Genomic DNA, 15,971 nt, shown 5'->3' on the forward strand with positions numbered 1-15,971 from the left:
GACGCTACACCACATCCGCTATGAAAATGAAGCAGATGCCTGATGTTCGCATCAACCCAACGAGATGATCAGGCCTGGACACCCCAAGTCTGGTTTGTGTTGAACAGTTATGGCCCTGAAGATGGTCTGTCATTGGCGGTCAAAATCTTTAAATTCATACTGGTAACAAGATTGTCTGAAGAGTTCGTTTTGAGGAAGTTGACATGACTGATGTAATAACGTTTGAGTGTGACACGTTTTCCGTCGACATAATGTATTGTAACGTGTGTGTGTGGTTGTGTGTGTGCCTGTGTTACGCTACTGATTCAGCTAGCACACAGGTAAATAAAAAGGTACAATGGAACAAACCCAGACACTTCCTCAAAAAAGGAAGCACACGGCCTGTCCTTATAGTTATACCGATCATTTGACATGTGCACACAGCAGCAAAGACAGAAGAAATGTGCAAACACAAATTAAGCTTTTATTCAACACTGGCATACCTCTTTAATCCTCAACGAGCCACACAGAACACATGGACAATACAGAACACATGGTTGCCTCGGTGGTTTTTCAACTGGAAATTAAATAATGAGGCCAGGAGATGAAATGATTAACAAACAGGTACACAACACATGTATACTGGAAGATAAATGTGGAACACGCGCCGTATAGTGATTACAAGATCAATACAAAGACTAACAAAGCACAGATGATTAAACGGTTGGAAAGCACTGTCCCTCACATAGCTCTCATCCAAGCTGGTTGGCCCGATATGTATACTGGTCAGCCCAACATGAGACACATGCTGTCTGCTTTAGGAAGGTCAACACCAGCCTGGGAGAGTGGTATGATCATGTCTGGTACTGGGGTGGGTGTCCCACTGGGCTGGGGTGGGTGTCCTACTGAAATGGGTGTTCAACTGGACCAGCCTGGTAAAAACTTACAAAACCAATAATTTTTTTATAATAATGTGCTGCCTGCTTCAAGCAGATCAACACAACATGACACAATCATTAATGCCATAACTGTGCTGGCTTCATGAAAGGGCTTAGCAACAATATCATGCCTGGTATTTGGCTGGCCCGGTACACACCAGTCAACCCAGTAAGTAACACAATGTCTGCTTCAGGCACGTCGGTATGAGGCTGGGCTGGGCGACACCATCATGTCTTGTATTGGGTTGGCCAAAAATATACTGGTCAGTCCAACATGTTATAAATATTGTCTGTCTTAGGTCGGCTGGTACAATATCAAATTTGTCTGCCTTACAGAGGTCAAATTCAGGGCTGGGTAAAGCAGCAAAATCTCTTCTGTTGGGTTGGACCAAAATATACTGGTCAGCATGATATGAGACATGTGGTTTGTCTTGTGAGGACGGGATCACCACTAAGAAAAACAAGAATACAGTATCTTGTTTGGTGTTGACCCAGTGTACGCTAGTCTGCCCACTATGAGACACAAGCTGTCTGCTGTAGGGAGATGGGCATCAGGGCTGTGCACTACGAAACACAAGCTGTCTGTTGTAGGGAGATGGGCATCAGGGCTGTGCACTGTGACAGTATCATGTCCCCTGCTGTGTCGGCCCTCTGTTCTGTCGGCCCGATGTGAGACACACGTTTTCTATGTTACAGAGGTCAGCAAAGAATGACACATTGTCTTAGAAAGTCACTATGCGCCATCCATCACATCAGATGCTAACAGTCTGACTGTAGTTACCTAAGTCACCATCACATCAGATGCTAACGATCTGATTGTAGTCACCCAAAGTCACCATCACCTCAGATGCTAACAATCTGACTGTTGTCACCCTTAATCACCATCACATCAGAAGCTAACGATCTGACTTGTCACCCTAAATCACCATCACATCAGATGCTAACGATCTGACTGTAGTCACCCTAAGTCACCATCACATCAGATGCTAACAATCTGACTATTGTCACCCTAAATCACCATCACATCAGATGCTAACGATCTGACTTGTCACCCTAAATCACCATCACATCAGATGCTAACGATCTGACTGTAGTCACCCTAAGTCACCATCAGTCTGACTGTAGTCACCCAAAGTCACCATCACATCAGATGCTAATGGTCTGACTGTAGTCACCCTAAGTCACCATCACATCAGATGCTAACAATCTGTTGTCACCCTAAGTCACCATCACATCAGATGCTAATGATCTGACTGTTGTCACCCTAAGTCACCATCACATCAGATGCTAACGGTCTGACTGTAGTCACCCTAAGTCACCATCACATCAGGCAAGAAAAAAATCACACTAATGTCAATTTTCAGGGCTCACAAATCTATGGATCAAATGAGTACAATCCATGTATATAGCACATATGTCCATATCCCCACTGTCTGTAAGAATCACTGGAAAATCCAGCAGTCTGCCTTTTTTGACAGTTTTACAAGTGATAATGATAATCATAATAATCATATTCACAATCATAATCTTAATGAATTTCATAACAATGCTCCATCCAAACATAATGTTGACAAGAGTTTTTGTCATGGCATGGTAACAGATGGGTCATATTAAGACACAAGCACCTAATTAAATACATATGTTTGAATAAAACAGCTTCTCTAAACATAATGTGCATAACACAAAGTTGTCTCCCATTGCCACATGAATTATACTTAATGACACAGACTCGATATTTTCACACCCACACACTACGTTTGATCATAGCTTTCAGCAAGGTTCATATCTCTGAAGAAAAAAATCCTTAGGACAATGGTACAGCACCATATATAGTATAATAAGTAACGTTTTTCATCAGTATAAAAAAAATATAAATTTGAAAAGATAAAATAAATAAACAACTAAATAAAGAAATAAAGACAAATGAATAAACAGTTGCCAATCTTTATCACTGCATGATCTATTTTCCAGGTTCCCTTGGAAAAAAAACAACAACATAAAGATACAAACAAAACAATAACAAAACAACCACCACCACCAACAACAATCTGTTCAAGCTGCGAGTGACATAATGTGTTAATTTCTGCACTGACGTCAGGGGGGGGGGGGGGCGGGAGGGGGGGGGGATGTATCACCTTTCAACAGTTGAACACACACCACACTCCTGCACATACAGGGAAATTATGCAAAAGAAAACATTTAGATCCACAATCCTAAACAACTGAACAGATGGATAGACTGACAGACCGATCCATCCATCCGTCTGTTCATCCATCCATCTGTTCACCCATCCATCAATCAATCCAACCATCCTTTCAGTCTATTCATCCATCCAATCATGAATCAAACAATCCAACACACAAAACATCAACGGTCAGATCCATCACAGTGTGTATCCCACAACAACACTCTCCTCACCACCACGCCACGCGACCACCAGGTGACCAGAGCTGGTCAGACAAAGACCCCAAGGCAAGACACACCGTGATGGACCATGTAGCTCTGGTGTCACCAGTTGTCTCCACAGACCCCCTCTGTTCCACGCGTACACACACTGATCAACAAAACTGGCTACATAGATATTGCTGGCTGTGTCAGCACACACCTGGCAAGGCTTCTTCACATCAGCGTGCTGAAAGGTCTGGGTCACCTGGCCAGAATGGACACACACCTGGTGCACCAGACCTGTCATGAAGTCTGACACCAGAACGTGGCCATCACCTGTGTCAAACAGGTATTCAGGTAAATCCAGTCCTGTCAGCCTGGTGCTGTCGGTCACCGTTGTGACCACATGACCCTGTCTGTTCAGCACGTCCACGGAAGCAGGACCAGAGGATGATTTCAGACAGCTTACTATCATGAGTCCGTCTCTGTGCCCGGCTATACCCCAATACGCTTTTTTGGTCTGGACACGTGACCGCAATGCCACGGTGTTGGCGGTAACGATGACCAGGTAGATGACTGGTTTCCGCATCGTCATGGCCACCAGACCGTCAGACAGCACAGCCAGGCGGCATGGTCGTTCAGGTGTGGAGAGAGAGGACACAGTGTGGGGGGGCGCCATGCCCATCACCTTCACCTTCTTGTTGTCAAGGTCTGCCATGACCAGTCGGTCATCAGGCAGACAGACAATGGCAATGATACAGGGGGTGGTTATGTCGTCTTCTGTTGTGGGTGACGCCTTGAACACACACCGTGGTGACGCCGTCATCACATCAACAGGTGGGGTGAAGGAGGGGGGTGACGCTACAAATGTAGTGGAGGTGGTACCCTCACTGGTCTGTTGGTCTGTAACAATCATGATCATCATCATCAGATATCATCACAACTGTCATCGTTACATCGTCATAATGATCATCACCAACGTCATGATAAAAACAAATGTAAAAACTAAAACAAACAGAAAAAAAAACATCTTCAAAAAATCATTGCAGATAAGTGGAGGAGAAATATACAACTGTTTTGTATAGTGTCGGGTAACGTGGTATTGCAGGCTTGTACTCAGTTGTAGTGATGTTTCATTTCTGACTGCATTGTGACGTAATCTTTTCAAACCTTGTCTTAGTTTGAACACACATACACAGATATATATCTACACACAAACACACACAGATATATATATATACACACACAGATATTATATATATATATATATATATATATATATACACACATACATACACACACAGTTATTCTAAAAGCAGTCATCTTTATATCATAAACAATATTATCCTTATTATTATCAGCAGTCTTTATAAACACCCACATAAACATTATCATCATCATCTTCACAAATACCGCCATCATCACCATCACCATATTTTTTCTTTCAAAATCCCTTCTGCCCTTCCCATTCCCCGAGTCACTGACCTGCAGAGTTCAACAGGTCACTGAGCTGTTTCCTGATCGCCTGCACTCTGTTCACCTCTGGGCACTGACGTCCTCCCCTTAGTTCAGACACACGTCTCTTCAGAGACTGTGCCTGTACGTGCAGGGTGACATCAGGATCGGTGTCGTGAATGGCGAAGCTGTTGGGATCAGTGCCCTGGATGACGTGGAGACCAGGCAGGCGCTGCTGGTAAGAGTTCAAGACCTCTCGGTACGCCTGAACCTTCTCCAGAAGCTGCTGTCCCATGGCCACGATGTACTGCAGTGTGGTCTCCACATGCAGCTCTTTTCTGTATGCCTCCTGCAACTTTCCCACCTCCTTCCCCACCCACTTCTTCCACTCCACACCGCTTGATTTAAAAATTGACTTACTACTGGACTGGCGATCATTTCTAATGCAATCCACTGAGGTTGTGGACTGGATGGATGGAGACCTGGGTCTGGGCGTGTCATGGGCAGCGGATGGAGCATTCAACAAAGACTGTGGTAATACTGAAAGACGGTGGTCCTTTGTGGCTCGACCTCGTTGATGGTTTTTGGAGCAGGTGTCACAGTAAAAATCATGGCAATCCACACAGACTCTAGCCACCGGGTTGTTATTACAGTTAAGACAATGGATGTCTGTGTTGGCTGCCAGTGCCTGGTGGACCAGCTGTTCCATGACGGGGTCTGTCCCCAACTGGTCGACGATCTGGCTGAAGGGCTGGTCCCTGGGCAGGTCCAGGTGTAGATCGCACATCTTACAGACAGCCTCTGGGCCAGCCTGCTGCCGCTCGTCACGAAGACACATTCTGCAGAGGATGTGTCCACAGCGCAACAGGACAGGACCCAGACACAGTGACCTGCAGCGTGGACAGTCCGTGACTGACGTCACAGAACCTTTAGACTGCAGGGTAGAGGATCGTCCATCTGTTGCCATGGTGAATCTGATGAAAAGAGAGAAATAAACATAGAAAACTACTACGTTGACACTGACACTACAGTTTGCTTTTCTCACCACATGCAGGCATTTCCATTGTGCTATCAAATCGAGTAAATGCATCGATAGAAATATAATTTTGCTTCTGCAGTTGTGTTAGATCCATACAGACATTGTTATGTCATGAATTCAAGCCTAAGATACTCCATTAAAGGACAGGCTGACAATAAGTATATTCTTTTTTTCAGTTTGGCAGCAGTGACCTGGGGTGAAAAGAAATATAACCACAATATGAAGTATGAGCCGTTATCTCATTTATCAAACTCCATGTATGACAAATATAACATCTGACTGATATGTATATCATTAAATGAGAAATAACAAAGTCCCACAGTATTTTATGTCTAAACCGTTCACTGCCAGAGAAACAACTCCTGCTCCAGTGTCCCTGTCTGATAATTTTTTTTCCATGAAAATGTGCATAGACTATCAAAACATATACAGGCTGATTTTCTTTTTTTTTTTTCTTTTTTTTCAAAAGTATGCAAATCATAAGTTTTCCTGAAATAAAAACTGACCAACCTTTCTTTTGAATATTGTGAAAGTATGGAGTGTACAGATTATACTTTGGAGATGGTTGATCAATAAAGTATCTATATAATTTTATATTTCTTGATGCATAAAATAACCTATGTAAATATGAATGTTTCAACAAAAAACAAAGTAGGTAAACAATGAAAACCCACTGAATAAAGTCCTGATGTCCAAGGTGCTATTAACTTAACTATGAAAACAATCAAACTATCAGATGACGCCCAGTGTGGAACATGTTCAAAATGTGTGTACCGGTAGTCATCCAAGTCCCTAAATCCACCTTCTCCCTCCTCCTCCACTCCCTCCCCCCTCCACTTCCTTTCTCTGGCATGCCTTTCATGTGGTACTCACCTTTTCTGTTTCCCCACCCACTCCCTTGACCATGTCCCCCAATCTCCACACAAAAATCTCTGACATTTTCATGTTCGTGATTTGTGTCTCACCACTGTATGCGTATATGTCAAAACTATCAGTGTCTGCAGTATAATTTGGATCATATACTCACACATTGAAGTCGACCAATGAAGCTGGTGTTGCCAGCCATGTGTGTGCTCATCCACTGATTGAGCTGGCTGTTGTTAATTCAAGCCAAACATGCCATATACTATATTAGGACTGCGTTCACGTTCAGTCAGGTTCAATATAAAGTTGGGAAGAAAAAATCCAGAAAACAAATACAATATGACAATAGAAGACACCACACAGGACATTGAAAAATGTCAAAGTGAGAAAGACCTTGGCATAATTTTTGATAATAAACTATCTTTTGACATACATATACAAAATATAATAAATAAAGCCAACCAGATGATAGGGATAATTAAGAGAACATTTACCTATTTAGATAAAGATATATTTCTTAAACTGTATAAAGCATTAGTTAGATCACAAGTGGAATATGGTAATATTGTGTGGCACCCATACCTCAAGAGACAATCTATAGCTATAGAAAGGGTACAAAGAAGAGCAACTAAGATATTAACCCCTAGGCTGCCTATATGATGAGATAAATCGTCGTGGAAAGCATGTACACTTCGCTGCCACAATGACGAGATAACTCGTCATCGAAATATTCTGACTTTTCATGCTTTGCATTCAGTTCACTGACAAAAATGCTGGTAGCTTTAGCTTGGGGAATCTTTCTAGATTCTATTCATAGCTAGAAACACCATCTGCGTCATAAGGCAGTCCTTTATTTGAACATTTTGGTTGGGTTACTGGCCGCAGTCTTTGCCTGGCTCCTCTCCTCGCTCGTTCAACAAAATGTCGGACTGACTGTGCTCAAGACATGCGATCGTGTCCAACTAAATCAACCAAGATTACTTTCTTTAGCTGATGCTCAGAAAGAATTGAAGCATAAATTCGAAGGAGAAGACAGTGGTGAACATTTTTGGACAATTTGATAGAAAATAAAGGGAGCAATCAAGAGAGTGGCCAAGTTACGACCATCACGCTGTTCAGCTGTAGCAGACGACAGAAGTCACCGAATTTTTAGCAGGACACAGTCTGAGCTATTTTCTTGGCACTCAACCAACGCTGTCTTATGAGAACTGGATAAAGTGACCGTGTGAGAGGGGTGAAGAAAAGGGGGGTGGATGCTGAGGGGGCGTGGCCTCACATCCATATTATCACTTGCAGAAGTCACAATGCATTATCATGATTATGTATCTATTTCTTTTTCAGTTTTTTTATACTGTGGTTGTTCTAGTATGATTCTGTGTGAGCAGATATCCATTTGTCCAGAAAATATATTTTAGTGCAAATTACCTGACTAATGTTTGTAATGAACAAGTTGAAAATGTGACAAAAAACAATGATTTCAAAACAGCATGTCACTAAACTATATATAAAATGGGAAAACATGTGTTTTGTATTCTTTATTCATTTCCCTTTCAGAAAATATATACTTTTATGGGTCTTTCTCCAATAACAAAGCACAGAATTTTTTGAAAATTTATACCCGTTTTTTTTGGAAAAAAACCTGGCATATAGATTTCACTTAAATCTTATTTTCCTGGCAGCAAAAGGGTTAAAAGAATGCAAATCTATGAGCTATCAACAGAGACTTATATACTTAAATCTGCATTCATTAAAGGGAAGAAGGCAAAGGGGATTTAATAGAAACATACAAAATGTTATATTGCTATAATGAAGTCAATGTGAATGTTTTTAGAATGTCAGATTATGAGAATACAAGAAATTCAATGATGAAAATTTGTAAAGAGCACTGTAATACTAACCTAAGGAAAAATTCATTAGCTAATAGAATTACACATATATGGAATGCACTACCATTGGAAACTAAACTTGCACAAAATACTAATGTGTTCAAAAATCTCCTTGACATGATCAATTTAAAAGATTTACAGAACATGTAAAAGAAAACATGTGTATCCCACAAATAAAAGGAGACTTATATTGAAGGGAACATAAAAAAGGCCATGAGACCTAGGCAGTCAAATGGTAGTCCCTACACTACTACTACTACTACTTTAGTGGTGTAGTATCATTTTGTGCATTGCCGTAAAGTTTAGTATCATCTGCAAATATTTTGCATTTGCTTTCTATACTTCCAGGGAGGTCATTTATGTATATTGTAAAAAGCACTGGGCCAAGTATTCTACCTTGGCTTGTGGCATACCACTAACATTTTCATTTCTTGACATTTTTTCTCCAAATCTAACTACCTGTGTTCTTTCCGACAAGAAGTTTTTTTGTCCAGTTCAGTATGCTTCCAGTAATACCATATGAAGCTAATTTAGGGGGTTAGGGGGTGCACAGGAGGGGTAGTACCTCTAGAGGGGGTGCTTGTCACGCTCTTCCGGGAATGGTTCGTCCTGTTGGTCCCCACCGGCACCCAGTTCTCACTTATGGGTCCTAGAAGCTGCTAGCATGCGGCAGTGCCCAACCCCCAGGCAACGGCTTTGACAGGCTGGCTGAACTAGGTGAGGGTAGTCGACGGGTCTCAAACCCTCGGTGAGTTAGGGCTTGTCTACCCAAGCATGTGAAGACTGGATCTGGCAGAAGAAACCATGATTCAATGGAGAGGAAGGCAGTCGCAGCAGAGCACTGTGGAGTGCTGAGGGCAGGGTGAAACACATAGGACATCCTGGTCATCCACTGCATCCGTTTCCATATCCAGTCATCTTGACCCCGTCTTGCCACTGGATACAGTCAGTCTCGGACAAGAGGTTGATGGTGCACAACTCCTCACTATAAACAAAGTCATCGCGCAAGTCATCAGTCATCCTTCATCCCATACCATCATTTTCCCCAAGCCTTGTGGCGACAGACGAGCGACGAAGCGATAGGTGTGGGTACACTGGCAGTCGTAACTGCTGACCTGCACACAGGCGGCTCAGGCCATAGGGTCGTTTTTCACCGACTGGAGCAGCGGTGGACATCGGCAACCCCCTGAGCGACTGAGCAGCCCTCTTCAGGACAGCACTGCTCACCTCCATGGCATGAGAAAGAGGCTAGAAAAGGTGCCCTAAACATTGCCTGCTCCACACCGCCCTAGTCAGCATACCATGGCTGACGGGGACCCTACTCAAGCAGTCGACACACAAAAGAAAGAAAACAAGGAGCACCCCATTGACCACTGCCACATGGAACGTGCGTACGCTTCTGGACAGAGGCGACTCAGACAGACCAGAGATGCACAGCACTCATTGCGAGTGAACTAGCTAGGTACATCGACATCGCTGCCTTAAGTGAGACCAGACTGGTAGAAGAAGGCGAACTCTGTGAGCGAGGCGCAGGCTACACTTTCTTTTGGAGTGGTCACGGACCTGAAGAGAGACGCGAGGCTGGAGTTGGCTTTGCAGTGAAGACAACCCTCGTTGGCAAGCTGGCTGGCCCCCCGAAAGGAACGATCGCCTGATGACGATGAAACTCCCTTTATGCAACAGGAAGAAGTTTACCACCATTGTCAGCGCCTACGCGCCCACCATGATCAACCCGGATGAGATCAAGGACAAGTTCTACGAGGACCTGAATGCTGTCATCACCACTGTTCCCAACACAGACAAGCTCATCATTCTTGGTGACTTTAATGCTAAAGTTGGCTGTGACAGCACCTCCTGGGAAGGCGTGATTGGGAAGCATGGGGTTGGCAACTGTAACAGCAATGGTCAACTACTTCTCCAGACATGTGCCGAGCACGACCTTATCACAAACACCGTCTTCTGCCTCCCTACCCATAACAGGACGTCATGGATGCATCATCGCTCTGGGCATTGGCATCTCATCGACTTTGTCATCGTCAGGAACAGGGACAGGCAGGACGTATGAGTCACAAGGGCCATGTGCGGCGCCGAGTGCTGGACAGACCACCGCCTTATTGTCTCCAAACTCAACCTCCGCATCCAGCCCAAGAGACAGCCTCAGGGCATGAAAGCACCCAAACACCTGAATGTCAACAAGCTGGAGCTAGGCAACATCAAGCAGAGCTTTGCTGACACCCTGGAGGAACGCCTTGAGTCCACCGTGCTGGACAACCAGAATGTGGAGGCAGCATGGGGCACACTGCATGAGACGGTGTACAACACTGCCATGGAGTGCCTGGGGCCTTCTGCCAGGAAGCACAGAGACTGGTTTGATGAGAACTGCACTGAGATCAAGCAGCTGCTGGAAGACAAACGCCAAACCTACAGAGCCAGCATTGAAATCCCAAGTCACAGTCAAAGAAAGACATACTGAAGAGCGCACGCAGCACCATCCAGCTGAAGCTGCGGCAGATGCAGGATTCCTGGTTGAGCAACAAAGCTGATGAGATCCAGGGCTTTGCAGACAGGAACGACATGAACTTCTATAACGGCCTGAAATAAGTCTACGGTCCCACCACCTCCGGATCTGCTCCACTCCTCAGTGCTGATGGTTCTACCCTAATCACTGACAAGGACGGGATCCTTGAGAGATGGGCTGAACACTTTGACAGCGTACTGAACCGCCCTTCCACCATCAATGATGAAGCCATCGACCGACTCCCCCAGGTGCCAGTCAGTGAGTCATTGGATGCCATTCCAACTTTGGAGGAGACCCGTCTGCTATCCAATGGCAAAGCCCCTGGCTCAGACTCCATTCCAGCTGAGGTCTACAAAGAAGGTGGTATGGCGCTGACTGAGAAGCTTCATCAGCTATTCCAGCTCATCTGGCAGCATGAGGCAGTTCCACAGGACTTCAGACGCTTCCATCATTCACCTGTACAAGCGCAAAGGAAATCGTCAGGCCTGTAACAACCATCGTGGAATATCCCTGCTGTCTGTCGCAGGCAAGACTCTGGCCAGAGCGCACCTTGAGCAAGGTCTACCAGAGAGCCAGTGTGGCTTCCAGAAAGAACGCGGGACTATCGACATGGTGTTTGCTGCCAGGCAGCTCCAGGAGAAGTGTCAGGAACAGAACGCCGACCTTTACTCCACCTATGCTGATCTGACCAAGGCCTTCGATACTGTTAGCAGAGATGGCCTTTGGAGAATTTTGGCGAAGTACGGATGTCCCAGAAAGTTTATCACCATCATACGGCAACTACACGATGGGATGCTGGCCCGAGTCCAAGACAACGGAGAGACTTCAGAACCATTCCCCATCTCCAATGGAGTCAAGCAGGGCTGTGTTCTTGCCCCCACCCTGTTCAGTCTCATGTTTTCAGCCATGCTGACAGATGCCTTCAGAGACGCTGACGTAGGCATTGGCATCAGGTACCGCACAGATGGCTCACTCTTCAACCTCAGGAGGCTTCAAGCAAAAACCAAGGTGAGGACAGACACCATCAACGACTTCCTGTTTGCTGATGACTGCGCTCTCAATGCTGCCTCTGAAGCTGACATGCAACACAGCGTCAACAAGTTCTCTGCTGCCTGTGACAATTTTGGCCTCACAATCAGCACAAAGACTGAGGTGATGCACCAGCCAGCTCCAGGAAAACCTTACGTTGAACCAAACAACAGGCAACGACTGAATGCGGTGGACAAGTTCACATACCTGGGCAGTACACTCACTCGCACAGTTGTCATCGACAACGAGGTGAATGCCAGACTCGCCAAAGCCAGCGCTGCCTTTGGCAGACTCCATAAGAACGTTTGGAACAGGAGAGGCATCACCCTGGAGACAAAGCTCAAAGTATACAAGGCCATAGTTCTCACCACACTGCTCTATGGATGTGAATCATGGATGGTCTACAAACACCACGCCAAAAAGCTGAACCACTTCCATTCCACCAGCCTCAGAAAACTTCTCGGCATAAAGTGGCAAGAGAAGATCCCTGACAGAGGTGCTCACTCGTGCTAACTTGCCCAGCATCTACATCTTGATGCAGGCCCAGCTGCGCTGGGCAGGCCATGTAGTTTGCATGCCAGACCACCAGCTCCCCAAGAAACTGCTGTACGGTGAACTCCAACATGGCAAGCCCTCCCATGGAGGCCAAATGAAGCGCTTCAAAGAAACTCTGAAAGCTTCTCTGAAGGCTTTCAACATCAGCCACGACACATGGGAGCTGAATGCAATGGACAGACCAAAGTGGCGTTCAGCTGTCCACAAAGGTGCCAAATCCTGTGAGGCCAACAGAATCGCTGCAGCAGAGCAACGCAGACAGGCCAGGAAAAGCCGTGCCAGCAAGTCCCCGACAGCCGCCACCATCCCCTGTCGACACTGCGTCAGAACCTTCCAGGCGCGAATTGGCCTGACCAGTCATCTGGGCACCCACAGAGCCCAACCCACCCACCCCCAGGATGACTAGATGGTCCTCGTCGATCCCGAACCACACGATGAAGCTAATTTTAATAGAAGTCTTTGAGTTTGATGTGGTAGAGTCAAATGCTTTTCTTAAGTCTAAATTATGTCTACAGGTTTACCCATACTTTTGTGAGATCTTCAATCACTTCTAGGAGCTGTGATGTACACAATCTTTTCTTGGTGTAGAACTTCCGGGGTAAAAGGCGTCTGCGAACCCCGTTTCACAACATACTCGTAATTATGAACAACAGCAATGTGTCGGACAATTTACAAATCATCAACACATTTTAAACAGAGTACTGGGGGTTCGAAGAACAATATTAACAAAAGAATCCCAATTCTGACACCATTAAATTAAAGTGTCGCTACCCTAAAGAATGGACTAGGATGCCGGTCGCCGTTTAAACAAACTTTAGGGGGATATACAAACACCTATGGCGACTAACCGTTGCTTATTGTTGAACACGAGCAGGGTTGTCAAGTCCGGTATGTCGGAGGGCTGCTGTCGCACAGAGGTGGTATGGTGCTGACAGGGCGTAGTTGTCGACACAGGTGTTGTAGCGACTGCAGAATCGTGGAGTCACTGGAGGTAAAATGCACACTGCACCGGCTAACGAACGCTGCAGGTTGACCAAAACCCAGTGAGCTGTTTTCAGCGCGCCACTTCCGCTAGCGCGAATAACCGCCCCTTGGTGTTGAACTTCCGGCGTCTGCTAAGCCCGTTTCACAACAATATACTCATGCTGCCATCAATTGCTCCAGAAAACCTTCGAAGGAAAGAAAATCATCTTATCGGAAAGAGAATTACCTTTTCCATTTCATTATTTGTTTATTTCATTATGTCATTGTGTAGTGAAAGAAAACATGATTTCTTCTTCTTTCTCTTGTCTATAATGCGTGTGTGCGTGCGCGCGCGTGCGTGTGAGAGAGAGGCACACAGGGAAAGAGAGAGTGAGTGTGTGTGTGTGCACTTTTCTGTTCACATAGGTATAACCATCCAAGACGACCTAAAAGTTTTAAAAGTGATTGGAAAAGAAAAAAAAAACAAGCAAGCAAACAAAAACACATCTCGGCTTTTTCTACATTGAAATACTGACGTTGTGCATTACAAGAAAAATGTATTTACACTGAACATGCTTGTGTGCGCGTGCTCGCGTGTGTGCAGTGTGTTTGTTTATGTGTGTGTGTGTGAGGGGGGGGGGGTCTCTGTCTGTCTGTACTGAGACATGTCTGTGTGTGTCTGTGTCTGCGTGAATGCCGTGTTTTGTGTGCGTATTTGTGCTTTATGTACTTGTAAGCAAATGTGTGTATGCAGGGATGCACTTGAAAGTTCTTGAGCTAATGTTTTCTTCACAATTCTCTACCACTTTCAGAATTCCTCACAAACAACCTGTACGACTGAAACAATGACTTGTGAAGACGTGCCCAGAGAGAGAGAGAGAGAGAGAGAGAGAGAGAGAGAGAGAGAGAGAGGGTGGGGGAAGAGACAGACAGACACACACACACACACACACACACACACACACACCGTGACATAAACACACACGCACATACACAAACACTCACTCACACACACACACACACACACACACACACACACACACACACACACACACACACACACACACACAGAGAGAGAGAGAATCGTTGACTGTAGAATGATACGACTGGTTGTTATATGTTTCATGGAAAAGAGAAACGACAAAAGCATTGACACTTCAAAAATGTACTCTTCTGCCATCCATTCAGGACATTTGAATTATCAAAATGTGTGTGTGTGTGTGTGTGTGTGTGTGTGTGTGTGTGTGTGTGTGTGTGTGTGTGTGTGTGTTTACCTTACTTATGGTTACAAACAAATGGCGGCATAGAGATAACTTAATTAGATCTCGATTAAGAGTAAGTGGATTATGGAACTGCAGTCAATGGTTTCTATGTGAAACAAAATTAGATGCTGTCTGTCCATCTTGTGAAATGGAAACCGAAAATGAACTGCTCAGCATATAACTGTGATATTTTAGAATCAGCTTGTCAAATTCCTGACCAAACACGTCAGTGAATATGTTATACAAGATGTGGCAAAACACACATTGCGTAGGCAATGCAAATTAGAAAAAAGAAACTTCATTTCGTGACCGTGTGATTCAATATCATGATTGAATCTTCAAGATGGTCCGTTGTCCTTCTGTGCGCTCGAGCGCGCGCGTGTATTTGTGTGTGTGTGCGCGTGTGTTGGGGGGGGGGGGGGCGGAGTGGAAGGGGGTGGGGGGGGGGTGTGAGATAGAGGGAGGGAGGGAAAGTGTGAGTGCGTTGTATGAGCTTGCGGGTACGTGCATATTATGCTTTCGGGCACGTACATGTTTTGCTTACGAGTACGTGCATGTTTTGCGTGCTGGTACGTTACGTACAGTACATGTTTTGTTCTTGGGTATGTGTATGTTGTGCTTACGATTGCATGCATTTTTTCTTGCAGGTAAATGTATGTTTACATGTGGTCAGACAGAGAGGTGACATCGTGGTGAGAGTTGTGTGTGCCAGTTTCTTGAATTGTGCTCACGATTGATTTTCATGTCTCCGCGTCCAGGGCTTCATTGTTGAATGGACATTAAAACATTTGTCATTGTCACTGTCGTTGTTTCCTTCTCTCTGTGTGTCAGTGTGTGCACATGCGCACGTACGTGTGGTGTGTGTGTTTGTGACAGTGTGCAGGGTGAAGCTGGAGAAGGAGAGGAGTAAAGGGAAAAGAAAGACACGCTGGGCAACAGTCCATAAAAAGCAACAAAACAGTTGCAACAACAGTGACACCGCACATTCCTGACACGTACCCTGCTCTGAACTCCCACCACCCTGCTACCTCTACGACCCCCACCCTCCACCATTGTCACCTGACTGGGCCTACTCCCCCCACACCACCTTGCCACCTC

The 15,971-nt window shown here is 45.2% G+C and overlaps 1 protein-coding gene across 1 annotated transcript; it reads right to left on the minus strand.

Annotated features, from left to right (window-relative positions):
- Positions 1–3,026: 3,026 nt before the first annotated feature.
- LOC143277512 (uncharacterized) lies at positions 3,027–14,464 on the minus strand. The gene is made up of 3 exons (XM_076582366.1): positions 13,497–14,464; positions 4,788–5,731; positions 3,027–4,205 (listed from the first exon to the last, which is right to left on the minus strand). Exons 2-3 carry the CDS (start codon positions 5,722–5,724, stop codon positions 3,301–3,303), a joined length of 1,842 nt encoding a protein of 613 aa, XP_076438481.1. The 5' UTR covers positions 5,725–5,731; positions 13,497–14,464; the 3' UTR covers positions 3,027–3,300.
- Positions 14,465–15,971: the final 1,507 nt, after the last annotated feature.

Source organism: Babylonia areolata, chromosome 34 (assembly GCF_041734735.1).
Source record: "Babylonia areolata isolate BAREFJ2019XMU chromosome 34, ASM4173473v1, whole genome shotgun sequence".
NCBI classification, from domain to species: Eukaryota; Metazoa; Mollusca; class Gastropoda; order Neogastropoda; family Buccinidae; genus Babylonia; species Babylonia areolata.

Excerpts from the sequence above, each read along its gene's own strand:
- LOC143277512 (XM_076582366.1), bottom strand. The coding sequence starts at position 5,724 with ATGGCAACAGATGGACGATCCTCTACCCTGCAGTCTAAAGGTTCTGTG. Across the intron at positions 4,206-4,787 it reads TGACCTGTTGAACTCTGCAG|ACCAACAGACCAGTGAGGGT; the intron begins GTCAGTGACTCG and ends TGATTGTTACAG.